We start from the raw sequence: 27,271 nt of genomic DNA on the forward strand, positions 1-27,271 counted from the left end.
TGATGATGATCAGCACACATTCAACCAGGTGTGTCCAAACTTTTGACTGTGTCTTTTTCACTTACGTCCACTGCTGCTCTGTGAACATGGCCTTCACATTCCAGCCTGATCCGAAGATGTTGAGGATTTGGAGAAACAGTCGTTGTAGATGAGCCCGGTGTAGATGGAGAACAGGCCCATCATCAGGATGATATATCGCCCCTCAAAGAACATGCTCCATATCTAGACCCAGAGGAACATCGGTCACTGCAGAGTCAGCACGAGTGAATGTAGTGAACACAATGGCTACGAGAAAGAGCTGGGCAGTTCTGATGAGCTCCAGTAGCACAATACTGGACACATATACACTGGTATATATCAGGGTATCGGATGATACCATAGACGGGCAAAAGTATTGGGACACCTGCTCATTCATTGTTTATTCCGAAATCAAGGGTATTAAAAAAATAGTTGATCCAGATTTTTTTTTGGAGTAACTGTCTCCAACAAAATGCTTTCGACTACATTTTGAAGGAGCATTGCTGTGAGGATTTGATTGCATTCAGGAACAAGCGCGTTAGTGACGTTAAGATGTTGGATGATGATCACCACCCCACCTCATCAACCCCAACTCATCCTAAAAATGCTGGATGGAGTACCACCGACAGTTCCACTGCTCCACAGCTCAGTGCTGGGGGCTTTACACCCCTCTAGCCCACGCCTGGCATTAAGCAGCATGGTGCCAATCTGCTCCAAAGATGTCCTATTCTATTGGCAATTTAATGATTATTATCAATCAAATATAGAGCTAGGAACTGAAGATCAGTCTCATCATATAGACCCATACAGGTGATAGTACAGCACCCAGCACTAAGGGAGGCTAATTTAGCTGTCCTGCTCTGACCTCATTTCCTGAGTGTTTTCGTTTGTGGCTCTTCTCGGTCAGCACCATCCAGAGGGCGAAGAGCGTCATGACCGCACCGTGTCCAAGGTCACCAAACATCACCGCAAACAGGAAGGGAAAGGTGATAATGGTGTAAGGAGCTGTGGAAGGACATCACACACTTATATTTACATGTGTTCGCTGATGATCAAGTGGGCTGGGGGCAGGAATACTAGTACAGGAGCAGCGGTCCTAGCCGGCCTAGAGCACTGACCTGGGCTGGCCTCCCTGTAGTCCCCAACTCCATACGCCTCCACAATGCTCTGGAACCCAGAGGTAAACTTGTTGCTCCTCAGAAGAGTGGGTGGGGTGTCTTTACTCGGGATACGGTTCACAAAGGAAGGGACAGTGGCGTCTCCTTTTCTCTATCAAGACAAAAAATGAATCAATTTAAACACCTGAAGCTGGACAACTGAAGAACACTCTGTTCAGAGTGTGTCCACTCACTGAGCCCTCCTCCAGCGCCCTCCGCAGGTTGGTCAGGTCGTCGACGGACACCACACCTCGGCTATTAGACACTTGTTGGTGACGTCGAAGCTGCAGAGGTTGAGGATGTGATAAATGGCCTTCATCTTCTTCACCTGCAGAACCCACGAGTGCGCAGACTCCGAGGCTTTATTGAGAACCTGCTTCAGGTAATCTTCTGTACGGTGCAGTACCTGACCCACACACACACGAACACACACACACACACAAACACATGGTTTACAGGTAGATTACACACACATTAAGATCAAAGAGTGAGATCAAAATATGAAAACACACTTTTAATAAATGAATACCATAAACAAAGCTCTAATAACATCAACTTCCAGAACTGTGTTATAATAATTAAATATGCAGAATGTCTCAAAAACCTCGTAACCTCGTCTTCTAATCTGGTTCTGCTGCTTAACCCACCTGCACTAGCAATGCCCCTGACACTAGGAGGCCAATTTCCCAGCAGCTGGCAAGTTCTGAGGGTCCCAGGCTCCACGGCCTACCCCACGGCCAATTGTGCTCTCTCTGACTCCGTATCTGATGGCAAAGCGGCATGACTCGGGATTTCTAACCCCACCCCACCCCCCATATTCCCATATCCCCATCCGGGCCATAGTGCTAGCCCATTAGGCCACTGAGCCACTCTGAGCCCATAGTGTCTTGTTTTTGATGTTAGTCTAGGACGTATGAGGCAGTTAATTCCCAGACAGAAATTAAGCCCAGACCTGGACTACACAGAATACTGAATAGAGATTTTCTCCACTGAAAGGAACTGGACTAGTCCTGGACTAGGCTTAATCCTGGAGTCTATATGAGAACACGGAGTTGGAAAAAAAGGCTGAATGAAGGAGGAACTGTTTAATATACATTGTTGAGGTCCTGGATGCGAGTTCTCAGACTGTCCATTACATCTGCTCGCTCTTCATCAGTCTCCGGGTGAGGGTAGAGATGACAGTGGTAACTAAAGCGCACACACACACACACACACACACACGTACACACACACCAAGCAAAAAGAAGAAAGACATTAAAGACACAATCAAGAAGAGCACTTTCAGATGCACATTCATGAAGCCTCCTAAAGTCTTTAGCTTCATTTATGTCATGTGACACAAATCCATTATCCATAATATCCAGAATCACTACTACAGACGAACAAACAAACCGAGTCTTAATAAAACTCACTAACACAAAATAATAACCATGTCAAAATAAAAGTCACTCATATGAACAAACTGTTAAAAAAATTTCATAATTAAATATAAACAGATTGTGTCTAAATAAAAGTCACCAAACAAACAAAGCAGTGAAGAATGTTTTTAGTTTTTGCAAAAAAAAAAAAAGATCTGTGAAAAAATAAATCAAACTGAACCAGACTTTTGTGACCCTTTACGCCACTAATTATAATCATCACATATGAAACTTTTAGTTTTAGTGTGTTTATTGTTTTTATTGCCAACATTCCACCACTGTGCTAATAGTTCAGATTTGTGCATTTTGTGTATTTAATAAAAAGACCTCTGAACTTAAGCTGTGGTGAAATGTGAGATTTAATGATCGTAGTTTGATCCAGTCACTGTGAGACTACAAATCTGCTGCTGTTCGGCTGCTCACCAGTCACAGATCTTTTGAACCTTCTGTCCAATCTGATCGCCCCAGAAAGAGATGAGGAAAACCACGTTCTTACTGATCTCCCCCTGCAGGACACAAAAACAGAACAGTGTTTACACACACACACACACACACACACACACACACATCCAAGCACATCACACTGTTTTAATTAACAGCATTGAGGCGTTTTCTACAACTGAGACACAAGCTGCAAAGATTTCTGAAAGTGAACTATAAGAAGTATGACAGCGACCGCAGGAAGCAGCGAACTATCATATTTATTCATCTACACTATATGTCCAGATATTTGTGGACACCCCCTCTAATGAATGCATTTAGCTACATTAAGTTGCACCCATTGCTGACACAGATGTATAAATGCACACAGACACACAGCTTGTCTAGTCCCTGTAGAGAAGTGCTGCCAATAGAATAGGACTCTCTGGAGCAGAAAAAATCATGAAGCTATTGGCACCATGCTGCCTAATGCCAGGTGTGGGCTAGAGGGGTATAAAGCCATCCAGCATTGAGCTGTGCTCTCTGGAATGATGGTGGTACTCCATGTCATACTTTTGGGATTAGTTGGGGAGTTGAGGAACAACATTCTGACCTCATTAATGCTCATGTTGCTGAATACAATCAAATCATGATTGCAATGATAATCCTAAAGGTAGTAGAAAGCCTTCTTCCCTGAACAGTGGAGACAGACAACAATGAAGGAGCAGGTGTCCCAATACTTTTGTCCATATTGTGTATGTGTCCATTTAATTTCTTAGTAACTACTACTTTAAAAATCACAGTGGAGCTTTAGCTCAGACACAGCTGGAATCTATTTCTGTATCTGTGTTTGCTCCTCAGAGAGCTGCGAGTGTGTGTGTGTGTGTGTGTGTGTGTGTGTGGTATTAAAGAAGTCTTACAGTGTCCAGGTCCGCCAGACTCTCGTCCACTTCAGCATAGCTGAGAATAGTGTATCCCTTACACACTCGCCACAGCATGCGCTCAAACGCCTCCATCTTTACTCGCTGGATCAGCCCTGAGATAAACCTGAACACACACACACACACACACACACACACTTAAAACTATTGAGATGGATACTACATCTAAGTGCTAAAGCTAGCTGTCCATCAGGGGGCGCTCAAAGCGTGATTTGTATTTATTGCAGTGGTGTAAAAGTGAATTACACTCCGCAACAGTAGAGGGAGCCCAGGAGCATGAAATAGCAAATCTCACCTAATGCAACAAAACAAAAGTACTTAGTGTGTAGAGTGTGTGTAGGGTGTGTATAGTGTGTGTGTGTGTGTGTGTGTGTGTCTCACCCCAGTTTGGCCCCCAGTCTCTGCATGCTGGTGCAGCCTGCCACTGACTCTGCCTCCAGAGAGGGAAACTCCTCATACTGCGGCCCCAGAGCCTCATGCTAAACACACACCAAACACATTAATATCCAGTATGAAGCTTCTAATAACATTAATATCCAGTATGAAGCTTCTAATAACATTAATATCCAGTATGAAGCTTCTAATAACATTAATATACAGTATGAAGCTTCTAATAACATTAATATCCAGTATGAAGTTCTAATAACATTAATATCCAGTATGAAGCTCTAATAACATTAATACCCAGTATGAAGTTCTAATAACATTAATATCCAGTATGAAGCTCTAATAACATTAATATCCAGTATGAAGTTCTAATAACATTAATATCCAGTATGAAGCTCTAATAACATTAATATCCAGTATAAAGCTCTAATAACATTAATATCCAGTATGAAGCTCTCATAACATTAATATCCAGTATGAAGTTCTAATAACATTAATATCCAGTATGAAGTTCTAATAACATTAATATCCAGTATGAAGCTCTAATAACATTAATATCCAGTATGAAGCTCTAATAACATTATATCCAGTATGAAGCTCTAATAACATTAATATCCAGTATGAAGTTCTAATAACATTAATATCCAGTATGAAGCTCTAATAACATTAATATCCAGTATGAAGCTCTAATAACATTAATATCCAGTATGAAGCTCTAATAACATTAATATCCAGTATGAAGCTCTCATAACATTAATATCCAGTATGAAGTTCTAATAACATTAATATCCAGTATGAAGTTCTAATAACATTAATATCCAGTATGAAGCTCTAATAACATTAATATCCAGTATGAAGCTCTAATAACATTATATCCAGTATGAAGCTCTAATAACATTAATATCCAGTATAAAGTTCTAATAACATCAATTTCCAGGCTGTAATGGTAACACGGTTCTCTAATCACTGGCATTCAGCATGTGTGAGACCCGCCTGCTGCTACAGCCTGTGTAACAGCAGCACACTGATCTGTGGCTCTGGATGGACGTCAGTGGTGGAGAAACACTGAGGGACGCAGAATAACAGCCAGCCTTCGCAAAAGGTCAATAAATCAATATGGATGTGGCGGGCGGTGCAGCAGGCAGGGCACTCACCCTGGAGCGGCTGTGCATGAAGGTGTGTGTGATCCGCAGCATGTGTGTGTACTCTGTGAGCTCTAGAAGGTTCCGCTGGAGCTTCTCTTTGTTCCTCGCCACCTCACTGAGCTCCAACTCCAGGCGCTGGAGCTGCTCCTGGAAGCAGAGAAACAGGAAGATGATTAGGATGGGTGCGTTTGCTCATCATCTATTCACACACACACACACACACACACACACACACACACACACATTAAAGCGATGGCTCTGCCAGCAATCTAAATTACATACATTTACGTAATTTGCCGTCATTTAGACAACATACCAATGTTACATGTCTTAATTCTTTTATTATTTTAAATTATTTTTACCCAGTTTTCCTCCCCAATTTTAGCCAATTACCCTAATTACCCTAGTGCTCTCCCCATCACATGTAAGGCTGAGAACCGACACAAGTACAACCAGCCACCACCTCTTTTCTCATTAACTGCCGCTAATGCAACATCACAGGACAACCAACACGCCAGGTACACAGCTCTAATGCCAGCACAGGACCCTCTGCGGGACCCCTCAGAACCATGTAAAATACACTCTATGTCCAAACAATTGTGGACACACGTTCTAATGAATCCATTTAGCACCCTAAGTTGCAACCTTAGCTGACACAGATGTGCAAATGCACACACAGGCACAGCTTGTCTAGTCCCTGTAGAGAAGTACTGCCAATAGAATAGGACTCTCTGGAGGAGAAAAATAAACATGAGCCTATTGGCACCATGCTGTCTACTGCCAGGCGTGGGCTAGAGGGGTATAAAGCCCCCAGTATTGAGGAGCTGTGGAGCAGTGGAAGAACTGTATTCTCTGGAAAGACGGTGGTGGAGCTCCATCCAGTACCAGATCTTCCAAAATCTAGTAGAAAGTCTTCTTCTCTGGACAGTAGAGACAGTTACTCCAACAAAAGCAGGATCAGCCTTGATTTCAGAGGAAAAAGGTGATAAGCAGGTGTCCCAAAAGTATTGACAATGACTATATATATATAATCAATTGAATGATAACAGATATGAATAGGAAAGACTGTCAGTACATCACCTTTACAAGACATACATGCCAAACTAGACAGCCACATATTTAACCGAACACACAATCAGTTCTCTGACTGCGGCCCCGGCCCATATGTTCTACGCTCCATTACCCAACACAGCTGAGCCCCCGCTGCCTTTTCTCCTACACACTCAATTACCCAAAACCAGACAACATATGGCACGCACCATCAACCCAAAGCACACACACATTTATCAGCCCCGACAGCACGGACGTGTGTGTCCTGCAGCCGCGATGGCTTTAAACACCTCTGTGATTTCCAAACCCACTTAAATTACAGTAATTAGAGATGAGATGATTGGGTATTTGCATAGGAGCTGCCATATTTACTGTTACACTGTTACACTAAGACCCCAGAGCAAGGCTTTCTGCCAATGACGGCAACAACTCTCACTTCAGGGCTGAACAGTGTAAAGAATTACTGAGAACTTTTTAAATAGAGGAGCTGGAAGGCCCTGCTGAAAAAAACAGACAGACTGGCCAGCTCAAGCTGGCTAAGCTGATTAGCTTCGCTCTTGACCAGTACAGGGTATGTTTTCAGCTTCGTTGGTCATCCAGATTTCTCCTGTACAACATCCAGAATTCCACCCTTCCTCTCTAGGGAGTCGCCCTTCCAGCTTCAAGTACGGCTCGGCTCGACCCGCCATCCTTTAAGATCCACGGAAGACGAGCGTCCAGACTTTTTACTGTCCTGCACCGAAGTGGAGGAACGAGCTTCCCCTGGGTGTCCGAACAGCAGAGTCCAACGCTCGCTGTCCTCAAACCCAGACTGAAGACCCTCCTCTTCTGAGAGGACTTGGGTGAAGAGTAGAGTATTATGGTCTCCATATTGACGATTGACCAAACTGGTCAACCAGCTTTACCAAACTAGCCAACTAGCCAAGTCTACCAGCATGACCAGCTTCACCAAGCTGGTTGTCAAGTCGCTGATGCTGGTAGTCCAGCTAGTTCACCAAACGCAAATGAAAACATACACTATGCTGGTCAATCAGTTTTACCAGCAGTTTTACCAGTATAGGGTTTTTTCTTAGCCTGGATAAGCAGCATTTCACCCACCCTGACCATAAAAGACCAGCTTAGACCTTCTAAAAAAAATCTGCTACCAGCAAAAGTAAAGGACCACCTTCTCAGCCTACAGCAGTTCAGCCCCGCTTGTTTAATTCTACAGGATGTCGAGAGGCAGGGAAACGGCCTAGGATTGTTTTGGTACAAAAATTCACACCAATGTTCATTATGTCTAAGGTCTAACTTGCAAACCCCCAACCTGACGCCTACTGACTTTTTGAAGATTGCTCCATTGTTCCAAAGCAAAGTTCAGCCTCCAAATCTGGAACTGCATCAGTTTACATACCGCTGTTACTGATGAGCTGATTCTGCCTTGACAGTTCAATTAGTGCATGTAAGTGATCCATCGTTTTTGTCATTAGTGTGAAAACACCTGTGTGCTGAATTCTCCCAGGCCCACTCCTTACCATGCAGTTAAGACCACCTGTTGCTTACAGGACTTGAATCTCCAGGACAAGGCCAAAGAGCGCTGCCTTGGAGCAGGTATATTGAATCTATAGAGTATTCCACATATTCCACACACTTCCACTACAGCAGCAGTTTACCATGATCTCCAGGACGTGTTTGGGTGCAGGAGCCACAGGGCTGACTTCAGGCTCTGGGACGGCCAGATTCGCCTTCTGGATTTCTCTCAGCAGGTAACCTGGAGAGACACAGATTCAACATAGATTCTGATGAAATACAGTACTCTTAGCATCTGTATTTCTTAGAGTGTACCCCTGCCACACACACACACACACAGTACCCAGATTCAGAATAAGACACAGCGGTGTAACGCTAAATTAGCCCAGTCTGTAACAGCAAAATGGGCTTATGTAAGCAGTGCAGTTAAAAATACCCACCGATCATTTCAGCTTTTATTTCTACTGTATGCTCATCTTCAAACAAGCTAAATTCAGAACAGCGCTCACCAACAACAAACACCAGCAACTCTCAGATCTGAAATAACCAGCAGATGAATCCTTCCTGTCCTGTTGGTTCAAATGATCTGTCAGAATGCGAGGATATGTAAGAGCAGGGCTCAAAAAAAGCACAGGAAGTGAACTGACCGCAACTGCCCTGCTTTGTTTCGTGCTTTGCTTTACGGTAAAGGAACCTTAAGGCCTACTGCACACACTCAGACAATGATACAAGTCCATTTACTGGATCCTATCATGCTAGATTACCCCACCATGACATTCTCCCGCGCTCCTCCCTCCTGACAACTTGTGTTGTCAAACTGTTCCATCCTGGTCCCGCCTGACCAGGCTCTCCACCACCCTCCAGCCCGCTGTCCTGCTCTGGGGCCTCTGGGCATTGACTCATCCTCACCTCACCTCACTGCAGGACTCTGCTTCTGAATGTTTACCTGCAGGACTTTATCTTTTATGGCTTGACGCCACATTTACATTTTTATTTTTCTTAATTCAGTTTTAATTATTGTTGTTTTTATTCCTGTTTGTTTATTATTATTATTATTATTATTATTATTATGATCCGGTGTCGTCCTGAGGAGGACGGGTTCACCTTCTGAGTCTTGGTTCCTCTCAAGGTTTCTTCCTCTCGACCCGAGGGAGGTTTTCCTTACCACTGTTGCCACTGGCTGCTCAAAAGAGGCTCGAACCTGGATCTCTGTACAGCTGCTTTGAACTGAATTGAATTGAGACAACAGCCACACCTGTGGTTTTGGGATTCGTGGGGTTCAGACAGCAGCCAAGAAGGAAGCTGTTTGTTACAGTGATTTTATCATGGTTAAGGGGGGTTATGTGAGACATGACGGTCACTGTTCACCCCACCCCACCCCCCCTGCCCGTCCCGGTAACGGATAGCCCTGCGTGGCTCATCACTTTTATTAAATAGTGACACTACACAGCAAATGACACTATGATAACACTATAGATCAACCGATAAATGTGTGGACGATGGTTTTTAATAGGCTTCGAAAGGAATTGTGGTCTGAGCAAGTGGCCTCAGATCTCATCGGTGCTAAAGAGGACCAGAAAGCCGTTCTAGTGCCACTCCCCAGTGTTTCTTATTAGGGAAGTGTTCAGTTTAGGAGGACGGTGGGATCCATCGCTATAAGAGCAGAGCTGGGAACAACAACACACCATAACATTAATTATGGAAAAAGCAAACATTGCTTTTTCCATAATTAAGCGGCAACTATCGCAAATAACTAACACAGGCTTCTCCTCACATTGGCTTATCGTCCAGCACAGACAATAACGCTGCATTTTCCTTCAGGATTTGTGTTTTAGTGGGAACACTGATCTAATTTGTGGCAAAAAAAAACAGGTTATGACTGTTTCAGTCCAAAAATACGACCTATTTGCTCATTTTTATGTTTTGCCTGTCCACTAGTAGCGCTGTTGAGCAAATAAAAACAACACACACAAACATACACACACGTGCATGAAGAAGAAATGCTAAAACATCGCTGGGAGATTCTGGGGGATTCTCAATTCAAAGCACGGCGAGTAGTACCGACTTGACGGCAAGGTCGACTCGCGAGTACATACTCCCGAGGACGGAAGGACGCTGTGCGGTAATGTTGCCATTGGAAGAGCAGCGTGGTGCGTAATGCATTCTGGGATATTTGACTGTCCCGTCCTGATGCATCCTCGAGAACGTGGGCGGAACAAGAACACATCCGGGCGTTCGGACTGTACTGACTCGGCTAGATGTGAATTTCTGAATGGAGCAGTACTTGGGCTGCAACTGCTGACATTTCACCAGAACAGAGGATCACGAGAACAGACAGGAACGCAGAGTAAGAATGAATTAAAAAATGGGACGGATTCATCATTTCAGGGGTTAAGGTTAGAATAAGGGATTGGAATAAGGGTTAAGACTAGGTTCAGGTGTAGATTAAGTTAGGGTTAGGTTCAAGTGAAGATGAAAGTACATTTAATTGTTGGATTCGAAGAGTCGACTCTCTGCTGTGAGTTGATTCTCAGCTGTGAGTCTTTTCTTCGTCTCTAGAGGTCGCTTTTCCTCTGAATGCAAAAATGGGTCGTTTTACAAGAGGAAACAAACGACCAGAGTGGACGTATTTAACTGTGCGATCAGGCTGGGTCACACTACAGGCCTCATTTCTGTTCAAATTCTGCTGACTTGCTTAGACCTTTCTGTGCTTTCTTTCCGGTCCTCTTTAGCACTGATGAGATCCCTCAGTCAGATCACACTGGGGAATGTCAGAAATGTGGAACCACATGCAACTCACTTCAGGGCGACTTGTGTTCACACTGTAAGTGAAGTGTAGTAGTGCTAGTGGGGCATCCTTCTGGTCCTCTTTTTAATACGGACGAGATCTGAGACCACCTGTTCACACCACTCAACTCCATTAGAACCCAAATTAAAACTACTGTCCACAACTACTTCTGCTTCAGGCCTGATGCCAGTCCAACCGGGTTGAACAGAACGTTCGGCTCATTTGGGTGTGAAAACACAAATTTCTTTGACCATTGCAGAAAGAGACCCCTATGTTAGGTGTGTTTAGGTCTGTAGGCCACAATATGTGTGAAAAGAATCCCCCTTACCCAGAATTCGCTCCATCTCCTCACACCTCTTGATCTCGCTGACGAAGCGGCGCTGGAAGGGGCTGACGCTGGGGTTGAGCTGAAACGACAACATCAGTCATCAGCTATCACCTCACGTTTCCAATCTGAGACTCAAACACTTTGCTCAATGCCTCTCTCTCTCTCTCTCTCTCTCTCTCTCTCTCACACACACACACACGGCTAAGTCACAGTCCAGAGCAGTGTGTTTCATCAAATCAGAGTCTAAACACAGACACACTCCCCAACCTCCCCCTGATTACCTCCCCCACATAGTCAGGTCTATTAGAGCACCTCCAGCCCTGTGCTAATTGGTGGTGTATAAGCTTCCACAGCCTTGTAGGTGGTACAGAAGATTCTTCAAGCAATGCCATGGGAGAACCACTTTTGGTTCCATATAGAACCATTTTTGTAAGAGAGATCTAATCTTTAAATTGATAAAGAACCTTTACGTCAAGGTTTGGGGTCTTTTAAAGGTTCTTTATACCCCCGCTCACATCTCTATGACAAACATGGTTCTTTATGGGACCAAAAGTGGTTCTTCCATGGCATCAGTCAAAGAACCATTTGTAGCGTCAGGAGGGGACAGTACTGAAAGAGTATTTGGGTATTTGACTGGACGACAGGCTTTCCTTTAGACTGCATATTGAGAATCCAGTAAAGAACCTGAAGATTAGGCGGGGATATTGTTATTATGCTAATACAGTATTATGGCTCAGAAACCCTTGTAAAGGCTACAGTTTGAGGAGTTTAAGATTATGGGGCATTATTTATTTATTTATGCGTGCCGGCTCCTCTTAACTGCACCGGTTAGAGGCAGTGTATCGCAGTTCACTATGCATATATACTGTGCATATATCTTGTGTGAATATATAATAGGTGTATATACTGTGTTTTTTGGCCTCTGTGAAGTGTAAGGACACCGCAGCATTGACATTTCTCTATTCTCAGAGCTTTGCTGGGTAAACTTCCTCCATATTAGTGTACTGTTCTACCACTTATTAACAACTGAGGAGTCTCGCTCTTCTACAAGGCTGCTTTATAAGTCACCCAAGGTCAGTTAGGAATTGGTCATTGAATAACTCCCATGGAAAAAGAGATTTGAATCTAAAAAATATATAAATAAATAAATACATACATTTATGTAAAATAAAGAAGCAAATGTCAGCCTCTTAACATGACTTGGGTGATTGATTGCATTTGGTATAAAAGGTAATAATGTGTATTAGCTGAATTAGGTGTGTTGGAGGGTGTTAGAACAGGGAACACACTCATTTGTACAGTACTGTTTTCCGACAAGGTGGGTAGAGTGGAAACAGTGGCCTACAGGCATTCAATTAAGACTTCCAACATGAACTTAGCGTGACCTCTGTTCATTCCTAATCCCTATTAAGGGTTTCTCTTACATGGTCACTCTAGTATTCTCCAATGAGTGATTTCATTAAACACACACACACTTTTTGTGCAATTTCCAAGCCATTATTACATTGTCATATTCATGATCATTATGTCATTATAAACAGCAATCAGCCATAACATTAGTACCACCAACAGGGGAAGTGAATAGCACTGATGATCTGGTTCCAGTGGCTGCTGTCAAGGGGTGGCTCTATTAGCCAGCAGGGGGCAAGTGTAAGAATCTGAGGCACTTTGGCAAGAACCAAACTGTGATGTTCTAGGTCTTGTGGGGTGTTCTCGATATGCAATGCTGGTCCGTACCTACTCAAGTGTTCCAAGGAAGGTCATAGAGGCCCAAGGCTCTTACTGATGCTCATGGAGGTCCCACCTCACAACTTACAGGACTTAAAGGATCTGCTGCTAACGTTAGTCTTGCTGCCAGAGACCACAGCAGGACACCTTCAGGGGTCTTGTGGAGTCCATGCCTCCATACAAAAGTTTTAGAACCCAGATCCCATCACTCCAACCCCCGTCTCTCTGCAGTGAGAGAGCGTTACTGTAGAAGCTCCAGATCTGATCAGAACAGATAAAGCAGCTGATCATGAATCCAGTAAAAAGGAGAAACAAGAGCTTCTCATTCTGAAGAAAGAAAGTAGTGAGATCTTGTCGGTGAGCTAGTCTGAAGAGCAGAGCTCGGTTCCTCCAGGTTTCTACTGGACGCCCCCCAGTCCAGCCAGCACAGCGTGGAGGATGTGCTCAACTCCATCAGCAGCAGCTCACCTGATTTACCATCATTAAGCCCTGATTTACCACCAAACCAGGTGTTGATCTGAGGAGAACTCTAAATAATACTAGACTCCATGAGAGAGGAGAACTTTGGAGATGTTCTAATGATGAACACAGTGATGGAGAACCTCCACCACTTTCTGTAGGAGTGTTATTATTAGTGATTATTCTGATATCAGTGATTTACTGAGCAGATCAGCAGCTTTACAGTCTGATTCTTACAGGGGACTAAAACTTTTGCACAGTACTGTGTGTATACCTGTAGAAGTGTATTGTTGTGTTTTAGAAATTACGTCTGTAAAAACAAAAAAACAAAAACAGTCTTAAATGCAATCCCACACAACCCTAACACACACACACACACACACACACACACACACTCTGTGACCTACCCCTAGACTGTAAATAGGGGTTAAAAGTGAGCTACAGGCTAAAAACTCAAAAACAGGCTTTTAAACAAATCTGTGCCACTTTATACTGATCAATTCACCCAATGACATCAGCCCCCCCCCCACCCCGGCACATTAACCCCCCTGACCCACCCCAGTCACTGTCCATCAGCCCAGGAGAAAGGCCATGTCGTTTACATGTCAATTTGCATGTCATTTGTATGTCCTGCTTATGCTAATAGCCTACATCACATACGAATACACAACAGGAACAATTCACTTTAACAACTTTAAGAATTAACAACATAAAGGGGGAAAAGGAAGCAGACGAATCCACTCCAATCTGACTTGTCTGTCGGACACTTTGGACCGATGATGCTGATCCATTTAGAGCATCAAATTAATAATAAAATCAACTCTAAAATTGAAAATCAGCTATAATTGAAACTGGTAACCAGTGCAAGACCAGATGTGATGTTCTACTGGTGCAAGTTAACACTGCACATGGTCAGCAGTTCCAGTTTTGGTCAATTTATCAGAAACACCTACTCAAATATATAACAAATAATTACACCTTCTCGGTTTCCAATTCCCCAAAAGATCTAATCAATTCCAAAATTGAAAATATTTGGAATAATTATTTGATATTTTCAGCTATAATGGAAACTGGTAACTAGTGCAAAACCACTGCAGCTGGTCAGTACACATACTTACACACAATCATATGCAACCCCCCTAGGTATAAAGAATGGACAAATACCTGAAGATCATAAACCTAAGTATAAACATTTTTCTGCAAATTTTAGACACAATTTCAATGTATTTATTGAGTTTGACATAATGAAAATAATATATAATTGTTTATTAAACACTACTACAAGTTTCCGATTACAATCCCGATTACAATGATGTTCTACTGGTGCAAGTTAACACTGCAGCTGGTCAGTAGTTCCAGGTATATATACATATATATAAAATGTGTTTATATATATATATAAACAATTACTCAAACACATCTCAACCACTGAATTATGTAGAAATTCAAAAATTCCAAAACTTAGTGGACCTCCCCTTTCATCAGACACTATATGAGTTGATGTGGGTGTGTTAGAGCAGATGACGCACTGAAATATGCAGGACCGGGTTATTCTGGGTTGGATTAGTAGGGTAGTCAGTTTCCAATTCCAACCCCAAAACATTGACATCAGCTAAAGTGGAAACTGGTAACCAGTGCAAGTATATATATAAGTCAGTATATATAATATATATAAATATATATATATATATATATATATATATATATATATAGTATATATAAAAAGTATATATTTATTTAAAATATATGATATATTTTTATATAAAACATATATTTCCTATATTCCAGGTATATATATATATATATATATTTATCAAAAAACACATACTCAAACACATCTCAACCACTGAATAATGAAGCAATTTTGAGAAATTAACATAACCCCTTTTTAAATATGCCCTATATGAGCTAAAGTGGGTGTGCTGGAGCAGATGAAGAAGTAAAGGGTACAGGATTTGGGGTTACTGGGGTTATTCTGGTTTAGATTAATAAGGCATGAAGCAATTTCTCATAATATCAGAATCATCAGCAGCATCAGCAGCATCATCATCCACACCATCAGCATCCACACCATCAGCATCCACACCATCATCAGCAGCATCAGCATCCACACCATCATCATCCACACCATCATCATCCACACCATCAGCATCCACACCATCATCATCCACACCATCAGCATCCACACCATCATCATCCACACCATCATCATCCACACCATCAGCATCCACACCATCAGCATTCACACCATCATCATCCACACCATCATCATCCACACCATCAGCATCAGCATCCACACCATCAGCATCCACACCATCAGCATCATCATCAGCAGCATCAGCATCCACACCATCAGCATCCACACCATCATCATCCACACCATCAGCATCCACACCATCATCATCCACACCATCATCATCCACACCATCAGCATCCACACCATCAGCATTCACACCATCATCATCCACACCATCATCATCCACACCATCAGCATCAGCATCCACACCATCAGCATCCACACCATCAGCATCATCATCAGCAGCATCAGCATCCACACCATCATCATCCACACCATCATCAGCATCAGCATCATCATCAGCAGCATCCACACCATCAGCATCATCATCAGCAGCATCCACACCATCATCATCCACACCATCAGCATCCACACCATCATCATCATCATCAGCATCAGCAGCAGCAGCAGGTTACTCACATCTCTGAACTCCACCAGCCCCATCTCGCCCAGCTCACTGATGCAGTCGTATGCAGAGCCGGACTGCAGGAACAGCTGGGCCAGGCACATCTCCTCGCTCCTGAAGCTGGCACACATCGCTGCCAAAGCCCGCAAACAACAACAACAACAACAACAACAACAACAACAACAAAAGCTAGGCAACACGAGCTAATGTCATATCCATGTCATTATTATTTTTAGTATCTCAGGTTAGACAGCGCCCAGAACACGACTCACACGCCTTCAACAGCCTAATTAATCATATTTAATATTTCAGAAATGACTGATATGCTCTTTAACGCGTCTGTGTCCTAAAATAGCACCACTAGCATCCCGCCTGAGTCTGAGTCCTCTACCAGCCTCTACGCCTAATCAATAGGGGGCTGTAGCTCGAGCCGCAGTCTCGCCGCTAAAACGACGCAAACGGAGCGAGAAATGCCACCAAAATCACCGTGGTGTCAAAGCCAGCAAGGAGACACTGTCCTGTCCTCAGAAATATTAGGCAGAAGTTCGCGACATTCGGTACTAAAACCAGCGCAGTGTTAAAAATAATCCTCCCCGGCTGTAGCGCGAACCCCGCCGCCGCCGCCGCCGTCCATTGGGTCCTCGGGTTGCCAGATACGCCGTCAGAAATCCCTCGTGTGTGGAGTAACCTGGATTTCCGGAGCTCAGAAAACTACGGGTTTTTTATTTATTTCTTTGTTATTTTTGTTTAAACAGCATTTAAAACATCCCCGTCTTAAATCTCACGATTTAACGACCTCCTAACCAAGATCAACCTTTAATCAATTAATTATTGCTTTCGCACTTGCTTGCTAGCATTCGTTACCAAACACGTTAAACACTTACATAATATTATAAATCCTATTTTCTAACTACATGTAAGTTATCTAACACATTAGAGTTATTTCGTCATTGTTTTCGTCATTTCCACAGTCTCATTATCACTCACGGTCACTATGCAGCGTTCCTTTACGGCGCAGGGGATCAGCGCAATCTGGCAACCCGAGCATCCCTTAATATATTCTGTGCTGTATTCCTCCAAAGCAGAGGCCCACCATCTCCACCATCTGCCTGTCCTTTGTTAAAAAGGGTGTGAATCTGAAGACCTACGTGGCACAAGTTTGTGCTGAAGGTGTAGGATTAATGTTTATATGGCTGAGGCAGGACGGGCACGTGGGGCAGCTCGGCTCACAGCTGGAGGGAGCCTCAGAACAGCTGTGGTGCTGATGTTGAGGACTTAACAATGCTCCTCTAAGCTGTGCGTGTATTTTTTTTTTTGTTTGTTTGCAGTATGCAGTGTGCAGTATGCAGTATGCAGTATGCACCCCCCCCCCCCTCTCTCTTATCCCACCCCCTGAATAACCCAAACCAGGCAGGATGGGTGGGTGTGGGTAATACAGGTAGGGATGGCACAGAGGATGGATGTGAGTCTACATTTGCATAAAGCTCTCCTTAGCTCATTTTACTACTATCTGGGTGCGGTCCAACAAAAAGAGCTTTACTGAACGCAGTATTATGTTTGAACAGTCATGTGAAAAAATGAGGACACCCCATGAAAACCATGAACTCATGTGTGGGGGAGCTTTTAGAGGTCATCTGTTTCTATTGACGTTTTAAGCATCTTATGGCTTTACATGTTAACATATGGGTGAGCAATATGGTAAAAAAAAATCTTTTCAACATTTTTTAATGATACACAATATTTACTGATATATTTTGATATGCAAACAAAATGCAGAATTTTTAAAATCGCTATTCAAATATTCTCCCGTACTGAGTACAGTGATTTCTATTCAAAATATGCTGCACTTTATTTAATTAAAAATGACTAATTACGCTCATTGTAATAAAATGTGCATTTGGTCACTGACGATATCCAGAAAATGCTCAGAAAAGTATACTGTTCATCACAATAACACTCCACTGGCGTTCCACAAGGCTCTGTGCTAGGTCCTCTTCTTTTCTCACTCCCATGAATTCTCTTACCACTGTTAGGCCAACGACACTCAACTCATCCTCATGCAAGACAGAGCTGCTGTACATCCTGGACAGAACTGCTGGACTTCACACTGATCTTGTCATCTCCTTCGAGAACTCACTGGACACTCCATCTACAGAAGCTGGAAGCCCAGGAGTGGTCAAGGATGATCGGTCATGCAGATTTCTCCTGGACAACATCCATTAAATTCGACCCTTCCTCTCCAGAGAGTCGCTCAGTCTCTCATCACTTCAAGACTTGACCACTGCAACTGATCTAGAACACAGCATCACGGGTCAGGTTTGGGTCGTCTTCAACGTTCTAAGTTCAGTCATGTCCAGCTCCTCCTCCTCTGCTGGGTTCTCTCTTCACTGTAGCTTCCTGTAGCTGCTGCCCAGCTCATCAGATTCAACCCCCTGACTCTGGCCTACAAAGCAAAGACTGGACCAGCCAGCCCCTCCGTACTTGATGGCGACGGTCAAAAGCCGATCTGCACCGAGAGCCCTTCCAGCTTCAAGTACGGCTTGGCTCGACCTGCCATCCTTTAAGATCCACGGAAGACGAGCGTCCAGACTTTTTACTGTCCTGCACCGAAGTGGAGGAACGAACTTCCCCTGGGTGTCCGAACAGCAGAGTCCAACACTCGCTGTCCTCAAACCCAGACTGAAGACCCTCCTCTTCTGACAGGACTTGGGTGAAGAGAAGAGTATTATGGTCTGCATGTTGACTTGTGTTTAGTAGAGCCTAAGATTAGAGGAGCTTTAGTTTTAGTCTATTTAAACTAGCTGAGGTTCTTCAGTGAAGCACTTCTGTAAGTCGCTCTGGAGAAGAGCTCCTACTAAATGCCTTAAATGTAAATTTATCACAATAAAATAAAATTGTCATATTGCCATCTCCTATATTGACATTGAATTCTAAAAGGTGCCAACACAGTTTAATAAGAGTGTTTTTTATTGATCAACCAATACATGATCAGCCCTAATCATAACCACCTGCCCAACACGGCATAGGTCCACCTCATTTGTGCCACCACAACAGATCTGACCATTCGAGGCATGAAGCTGAAAGCGTTCTTTGGTGTCTAAGATGGAGTCCTGTAAGGTGTGAGGTGGGACCTCAATGAGCATCAACGATCCTCAGGTGCCCATGACCCGGTCACTGGTTCACCGGTTGTTCTTCAACACCTCCATCACCTTCAAGAAATGACTGTTCACCTGCTGCTCCCCTGACAGGAGCCCCTGTAGATGAACATAATCAATGCTTTTCACTTCACCGGTCGGTGGTGCTAATGTTATGGCTGATCGGTATAATGCTAAGGTCACCCAGCTTTAGCGGAGGCTCTGAGCCAGTCTGTTGAGCTCCTGAGAGAGAGCTGTGACTGTATCCAGAATTTTCTGCCTGTCTTTCTCCTGCAGTCTCCCGCTACAGCGCTGGGTGAATTTATCTGGGTGCCAGAGAGCCTGCTGCTTCCGGAGAAGCTTCCGGAAAGTGGGGACGTCAGAGCGGTCCACACCGTGCAGCATCACGTCTAACATCTCTGCCAGGGAGCCACGGGGAGCTGGCCAGGGGATGTCATCGTATCCCAGGAGCCCACTGGCCTCCACGCCAGAGGAGGTGGAGCTGCGGAAGGTCTCGGCACAGCGTTCCTCGTACCGCCTCTGCCTTCCCAGACGTGTCTCTTCCTCCTTCCGTGCAGCACGCTGCAAGTACTCCAAGTGTTCCCTCTCCAGCCTGGCATGAAGCTCCCTGCGCCTCCTCTCCTCCTCCTCCGGCTGCTCCTTCTGCTTTCTCTTACTGTAGTGAGATGATGCAGCTCTCTGCGCTCTGGCCTGCTGCTTCGATTCATATTCCCATCTGATCCGCTCCGCCCAGTCCCCAAAATCTTCCTCGTCTTTGTAGTCCTGCAGAAAATCATCTGGAAAAAGACAAAACAGGGCTGCAGAAACCAAGCATGCTAAATTTACGAGAATGTAAGTGTCGGATCACACCCTGTCTGATTTTTGGGGGGGGGTTTATACATATAAGCAGCACAGCGACTTCTATATGTTAAAAAGGTCATAGAATGCACGTATTGAATATTTAAGGTGTTGTTTGATGTATAAATAATGTGTGTGTGACTTTGTTTAGGGTGACCAATGCTCAGATGTGGTTTTACAAGTCTGTTTCTAAATTCAGCCATGTCACTCCTCTGCTGCGGTCGCATCAGATTAAAACCCCTGACTCGGGCCTACAAAGCCAAGACTGGACCAGCCAGCCCCTCCATACTGGCGATGGTCAAAAGCTGATCTGCACCGAGAGCCCTTCCAGCTTTAAGTACGGTTCGGCTCGACCAGCCATCCTTTAAGATCCACAGAAGACGAGCGTCCAGACTTTTTACTGTCCTGCACCGAAGATGGTGGAACGAGCTTCCCCTGGGTGTCCAAACAGCAGAGTCCTCCGAGAGTGCTCAGGCGAAGAGAAGAGTACTATGGTCTCCATATTGACTTGTGTTTAGTAGAGTCTAAGATTAGAGGATCTGAATTTTAGTCTGTTTAAACTAGCTGAGGTTCTTCTTTAGTAAACAGTGAAGCACTTTTGTAAATCACTCTGGAGAAGAACATCTGCTAAATGCTGTAAATGTAAATGTTTGTACCACCCTGTTATTTTAACTCTGACAGAAACTCACCGATTTTCCTTTTATGACAATTAAATACAGTTACAATAAGTAACTGTCATATAATAATGTCACCTAAACAGGTCTACTATGTGGACTAAAGTATTGGGACACCTGCTCACATACCTCATACCTAAGCATAAGTCAGCTATTTTGCACCGTAGTTGTTGCTGTAGTCACCGATGACCACAATACAATAAACCTTATTACCTAAACTATATGGACACAAGTATTGGGACACCTGCTCATTCCTTGTTTCTTTTGAAATCAAGGGTATTAAATTTATTTGATCCTGCTTTTGTTGGAGTAACTGTCTCTACTGTCCAGGGAGAAAGGTTTTCTACTAGATTTTGGAGGAGCATTGCTGTGAGGATGTTGGATGAAAATCCATACCCCATTCTCATCAGTACTGGATGGAGCTCCACCACCATCATTCCAGAGAACTGTTCTATTACCTATGATGGTGTTCTTAGATGTCAGTTCAGTCTTTTTTATTGTCATGTAATTTAACACCATCATTATATTATTATTTAATAGGCCCTGCAGTAAGACCACAACCTGAGGAGTCTGGTGTGCTTCCTGAGAGTCTCTGTGTACTATCTACCTTAGCGAAATTCTGCCTCATTGCTGTAAGGCTGTGGTTTGTTGAGGCTGTATCTGTAATAATAGCATAAATACACAACTAAAGGGTAAAAACAGCCTTAACAAAGCATCAGAACGGGATCCATTCCGACATGCCCTACGTACGGGGTCTTTCAGATCAGACCTGGGATATCCCTATTAAAACTGTTCACAACACAACATCACTTTAAATAAAGATACAGCTTAAGGAAATCTTACCATCGTACTGCCCAAATGTCTCGAAAAACTCGTCCTGGCTTTCCCCAAACAACCTCTCCCTCCATTTCCGCTCAGGATCAGCATGCTGAGGAGAGTCTCCTACTTCACTTCTGCCCTGTGTGTCAAAACACACATGCAAAGATTTTTATGTGAGAGAAGATTCAGATAGGCTGTTCTATTGTGCCCCAGACAAAGCCACTGTCTCAGGAGCCACCTAACAGCCGTCGCTTTGGACAGATTCATCCATACCATAAAATACCAAGACCTACTATCAGTACTAGTCATCAGTCAGTGTGTTTTCTTTAACAGTTTATTAAAGTTTCCTTACCGCTTATAAGTTTTTGCTTTCAATATCATAACGTGGTCAACAGAGGGGAGTTGGAGACTTACCTGTCCAAATCTTACACCTTGGAGCAGATCAAAAGGAGTGACTCCGGTTTTGTTCGGTACGTCTAAAGCAGCAGGACAGTGCTTCCGCAAAGGAACTACCAGGTCATCGTAATCTGGAACAGTGTGGACAATATTAAATTAGATGGACTGAGTAATTAGAGATGTACAGTACCAGTCAAAAGTTTGGACACCCCCTGTTGAATGTGTGCTGATCGTCAGCTTTAAAACATTTTATTTCAATGCTAATATTAACATACCCCCCTCATTGTGGTGGCTTGGGGTTTCAAGTAGGACTAAGTTGTAGGACAGTGACAGTTCTGTGTGGGGGAAAATACCTTGTAGCTACAATATGTTAATGTACATTAATACACACCCACACACATTTCCTCATATAGCAAAGACCAATAAATAGCCTTAACAGTCTATATGACCAAATCATCTCCTTTCATGTGTAACATATGACTTAGGCTTACTTAAACCCCCCCAGTCATGACATCCTAACTAGAGTGCATACCCATGTGTCTCCAGTGTGCCCTTTGTTTTGAAAACAAAGATATGCTCACCCTTGCATTTGGATCAGATGTTTTAAAGCACACATTTAACCCGGTGTGACTTTTAACTGGTACTGTATACTACACAGGCACTGGAATTAACCAGCTAGAGGTGTGTAATAACTAATCAGTTCCAGGTATTTTTAATAACTAATGTGTTTTTGCACCCTGTCCACATAAACACCGTATTTTAAGTGACTGAAAACTACAGTTTATAAAAACTCTAATTTCTATAGTAGCAAAATACCCTCCATTAAGAACAGCAGAGCTAATGAGTATCACCCTCCAGTCCACCAAGGGGCAGAAAGTACTAGGTCAGCTTTTGCACCAATCAGTCATGAAACACTGCCCTCCTGATCCTCTACCTACCACATTTTTCAAACAAGCATTGGGCTTACTCTCAAGGGATGTTCTAGGTATTGTTTATTAGTAACTTCAAGAAGAAAATATACCTTCAGAGTCTTAAAACAGCTGTGACCAGGCCTGTCCTAAAGAAGAGTATTCCCGAGCCCTCCGTTCTTACTAATCACAGACCAATTTTAAACATTACTGTCACTGAAGATCATTGGAAAGGTGTGATCTCCTCAACTAGGTGAGGATCTCAATTAAAACAGTCTGAAGGAGATATTTCTGTCTGTTTTGGGTTATTAATCAGAATCAGAATCAGAAATAGGTTATTTTGTGTGTGGAGTGCCTCAGGGTTCTATCCTAGGACCAGCACTATTCAATCTCTACATGTATCAGTAACATCCAGAGAATTCGACCCTTCCTCTCTAGAGAGGCCACCCAGGTGCTTGTTCAGTCTCTCGTCACTTCCAGACTTGACTACTGCAACTCTCTTCTGGCTGGTCTCCCTCTGCGCACCATCAGGCCCCTGCAACTCATCCAGAATGCAGCGGCACGGGTCGTCTTCAATGTCCCTAAATCCAGCCATGTAACTCCACTGCTGCGTTCTCTCCACTGGCTTCCTGTAGCTGCTGCCCGCATCAGATTCAGAACCCTGACGCTGGCCTACAAAGCCAAGAACGGACCAGCCCCTCCGTATCTGATGGCAATGGTTAAAAGCCGATCTGCACCAAGAGCCCTTCGAGCTTCAAGTACGGCTCGGCTCGACCCACCATCCCTCAAAATCCGCGGAAGACGAGCGTCCAGACTTTTTTCTGTCCTGCACCAAAGTGGTGGAACGAGCTGCCCCTGGGTGTCCGAACGGCCGAGTCGCTCGCTGTCTTCAAACGCAGACTGAAGACCCACCTCCTCCGAGAGTACTTGGACGATTTGAGTACTATGGTCACCTTATTGTCTTGTGTTTAGCAATGTCTAAGCTTAGAGGTATCCTTTGAATTATTGGTCTATTCTAACTAGCTGAAGTGTTTCTTTGGTAAATAGCAAAGCACTTTGTATGTCGCTCTGGATAAGAGCGTCTGCTAAATGCCATAAATGTAAATCAGTAGTAGCTGACACTCTTATCCAGAGCGACTTACATGGTTACTCATATTACAGAGGTGGGCCAATGTGGTGTTAGTCACCCAGGCCGGTAATCGAACCCTGGTCTCCCACATGGTGTTGTAACCCAGCGGCAGGTAGTGGTGTTATCTGTTGTGCCACACCAACCACATGTCTTGTGAAGTCCATCTCCTCATGACCTGAATGGGTCAGAGCTGTTTTGGTGGCATGAGGGGGACCTACACAATATTATGGCTGATCAGTGTAAATAAAATGATGAAAAAATAATAATAAATACATTTAACATCATTAAAGTAAAACAGATTCCTCTGTGTACCTCTTTTGCCATACTTGCGCGCTCTCTTGGCAGCCAGATGCAGTGGGGTGTTGCCATGCCTCTCCTTCTGGAGCGGATCTGCGCCATGCTTCAGCAGCAGCCTGAGGATGGCGTCGTCGCCCTGAGAGCAGGCGAGATGCAGAAGGCTCCTTTGCCTCTTTCCCTGAGTGAAGTTGATGTCCAGGTCTCTGTGTTTACGCAGGTACGACTTCAGCTTCATGAGGCCTCCTTCCTCCACATACCGCCAAGCCTTCTTCTGCTTGTGGGACACCATCGTTTCTTAAACATCAGACCAGCTGGACAGATTGAGCCAATAAAGTTAATATTAATGAACAGATGTGCAGGTTTCCAGATGTTTCAGCAAGTCACTGCTGCAAAGAAGAGAACATATATATTATGTCAACATGAAATTATATAATATTCAGTAAGACACCAGATTCTACAGGGTTTCTTTTACAGAGAGTTGCACTTGACACTAAATACTGCAGCACTGTGTGGAGGATTTGATTGCATTCAGCCATGAGATCATTAGTGGGTCCTTGTCATGGAGGTCCACTGCTGTAACCTGCACGTGTGTGTGTTTCCCCTGCTTGGACACCCTTTCTGGACTCATTATGGACGTGTTAAAGAGTTACCTGGCTCGGTCAGGTGCGCTGGGAGCAGGGAAAGCCCTAAAACGTGCTGGACAGTGGACCTCCTGGACCAGGGCTGGGGACCAAGGGGTTAGCCAGCCAGCTAGCTACACACTGACTGCGCCATCTGAGATTAAACAGAAAAGCTCCAGTAAGAAGACAGTAGATAATCCAAATAAAGTAATTAAGCTATAAACGCGTCAGAACTTTATTAAAATGAAGTTAATAAACCTTATAAAATCGACGTTACACCGTGTTTCCACCGCAGCAGGCTAACCTCTATTAAAACTGGTAATATCAGTTAATGAGGCTGATGATCCATTACCTGACCACTGTAGAGTTATGCATCAACGACTTCTTGTGTAAATAAAATCTACAACCTGAGTAAAATCGTCAATTTGTGAATGTTTAAAAACATAAATAAAGCCGCTAGCTAACTCACGCTAGCAAGCATTTATTTTCGTACGACCGTAAAATACGTCCCCTCTTCTTCCCAAACAGGCACGTTGGTTCCTCTCTGTAAGTTCCGGCATGTAGTTGTGCGTCAGTATCGGTAGAGGTCACACTCCACACACACACACACTCACCCACACACTCACACACACACACACACACACACACACACTCACCCATACCCATACTCACCCACACACACACACTCACCCACACACACACACACACACACACACTCACACTCACCCACACACACACACACACACTTACCCACACACACACTCACACACTCACACTCACCCACACACACACACCCACACACACACACACACACACTTACCCACACACACACACACTCACCCACACCCACACACACACACTCACCCATACCCATACTCACCCACACACACACACTCACCCACACACACACACACACACACTCACTCACACATACACACACACACACACACACACACACACACACTCACTCACACACACCCCCACACACACACACACACTTACCCACACACACACACACTCACACTCACCCACAAACACACACACACACACACACACATACACTTACTCACCCACACTCACACACACACACAGCGGTTTTAATGTTAAAGATGGATTATTCTTTAACACTCACTCTAACATTAATGTCAACCATACACTTAATCCTGAATTATAGTTTAATATCAGTGTGTTAACAGTGTGAACTAACTAACTAATTCAATGATTGATTGATTAATTGACCAATTAATTAGCTAGTTCACACTGTTAACACATTGATATTAAACTATAATTCAGGATTAAGTGTATGGTTGATAATTTTATTGTTGATAATTTTATGGTTATGGTTCATTAAGGTTTGAGTGAGTGTTAAAGAATAATTCCTTAAATTCTTTAAAAATTCTACTTTCATACTTCAGTGGTTGGGATAAACAGTCGGTCAGATTGGTGGTTTGGTGTGAAATTGTGGATTTATGGAAAAACTTATTGAATCTTTTTATAGACGTGAATCTCCATGACTACCACTCAAAATGAGTTATTTTATTATATATCTTTACTATCCAAACCCACCAGTGAAGCTACACACGTCTTCTGAGTTCTTATAATGTTGATGATGGTGAAATAGTGGCAAACGTTTTCATTGTGGACTATTTTGCCACACGACACCCTGTGTGTATCCTTCCACCATTTTCGTGATATATAATTTTTAAAAACTCATTTAGACCCAAAACTCTGGTAGAACAGTGTCTCGGGCTTCAGGCCGTGTCTTCATCACCATTAGATGGAAGAACTTTCTGAGAGGAGCTTTTTTTTTAAGAATGAAAATGTGCATAAAGATAAAATACATTACTATACATATATATATATATATATATATATATATATATATATATATATATATATATATATATATGCATGTAATATAATATAATAAGATAAAATACAATACTGAATACATATATACATATGATACATTATATATATATATATATACAGGATGAACAGTAAAGTGTTATATATGTACTTTATATATTTAATAAATAGTAGTGCAGTGTTATCTCATGGGCACAACCCCCTGAAAGCCACTGGAATTTGTTTATATTACAGTTCTGATTAATAAAAACCTAAAAGACATTTGTATGGATTTTTATTCAGTTGCACCAGCAGCCCCTGATTTACTTGATATTAAAGAATAACTGATTAAATAAACGAACAAACTGCCTTGTTTTTTACATGACTGAGACCATTCTTGCTCCTTGCGAGGCTTTGCCCTCGGCCTGCAGCACTGAATCTGTGACACGGCGCTATGCAGGAGGTCCCCTCAGAGGGGCACCTGTTCAGAAGAAGAGGCAAAAGTGTGAGTGTGTGTGTGTGTGTGGGATGGAGGTGT

At 43.4% G+C, this 27,271-nt stretch overlaps 2 protein-coding genes across 6 annotated transcripts in view; both read right to left on the reverse strand.

The window, feature by feature from the left end:
* Positions 1-16,688, reverse strand: part of atp6v0a2a (ATPase H+ transporting V0 subunit a2a) — a 28,247-nt gene extending 11,559 nt beyond the window's left edge. The window contains 14 exon segments of the mRNA XM_072659575.1: positions 66-126; positions 129-222; positions 884-1,023; positions 1,137-1,287; positions 1,370-1,413; positions 1,416-1,581; positions 2,270-2,363; positions 3,017-3,099; positions 3,934-4,060; positions 4,336-4,433; positions 5,496-5,633; positions 8,189-8,286; positions 11,162-11,240; positions 16,065-16,688. Coding sequence (XP_072515676.1) covers positions 66-126; positions 129-222; positions 884-1,023; positions 1,137-1,287; positions 1,370-1,413; positions 1,416-1,581; positions 2,270-2,363; positions 3,017-3,099; positions 3,934-4,060; positions 4,336-4,433; positions 5,496-5,633; positions 8,189-8,286; positions 11,162-11,240; positions 16,065-16,181 — 1,490 coding nt within the window. The 5' untranslated portion in view covers positions 16,182-16,688.
* A 1,135-nt stretch (positions 16,689-17,823) lies between these two features.
* nfkbil1 (nuclear factor of kappa light polypeptide gene enhancer in B-cells inhibitor-like 1) lies at positions 17,824-25,393 on the reverse strand. Of its 5 annotated transcripts, XM_072659253.1 has the most exons (7): positions 25,238-25,393; positions 24,916-25,039; positions 24,281-24,576; positions 24,027-24,182; positions 21,950-22,062; positions 21,560-21,674; positions 17,824-19,981 (listed from the first exon to the last, which is right to left on the reverse strand). In XM_072659253.1, the coding sequence occupies exons 3-7, from the start codon at positions 24,552-24,554 to the stop codon at positions 19,395-19,397; spliced, it is 1,245 nt and encodes a 414-aa protein (XP_072515354.1). In that variant the 5' UTR covers positions 24,555-24,576; positions 24,916-25,039; positions 25,238-25,393; the 3' UTR covers positions 17,824-19,394. The 5 variants fall into 5 exon arrangements, with proteins under 5 accessions (XP_072515354.1, XP_072515357.1, XP_072515356.1 ...); XM_072659256.1 differs by lacking the exon at positions 24,916-25,039; XM_072659255.1 differs by lacking the exon at positions 24,916-25,039 and having other exon boundaries at positions 24,281-24,651.
* Positions 25,394-27,271: the final 1,878 nt, after the last annotated feature.

The sequence above is a fragment of the Salminus brasiliensis genome, chromosome 16 (genome assembly GCF_030463535.1).
Source record: "Salminus brasiliensis chromosome 16, fSalBra1.hap2, whole genome shotgun sequence".
Taxonomy (NCBI): Eukaryota; Metazoa; Chordata; class Actinopteri; order Characiformes; family Bryconidae; genus Salminus; species Salminus brasiliensis.

Coding starts and splice junctions, on each gene's coding strand:
- nfkbil1 (XM_072659256.1), bottom strand. CDS start 24,554: ATGGTGTCCCACAAGCAGAAGAAGGCTTGGCGGTATGTGGAGGAAGGA. Junction 24,183..24,280: donor GCGCAAGTATGGCAAAAGAG/GTACACAGAGGA, acceptor AATATTGTGTAG/GTCCCCCTCATGCCACCAAA. Junction 22,063..24,026: donor GGGTTCGATTACCGGCCTGG/GTGACTAACACC, acceptor ACACTGTTCCAG/ATTACGATGACCTGGTAGTT.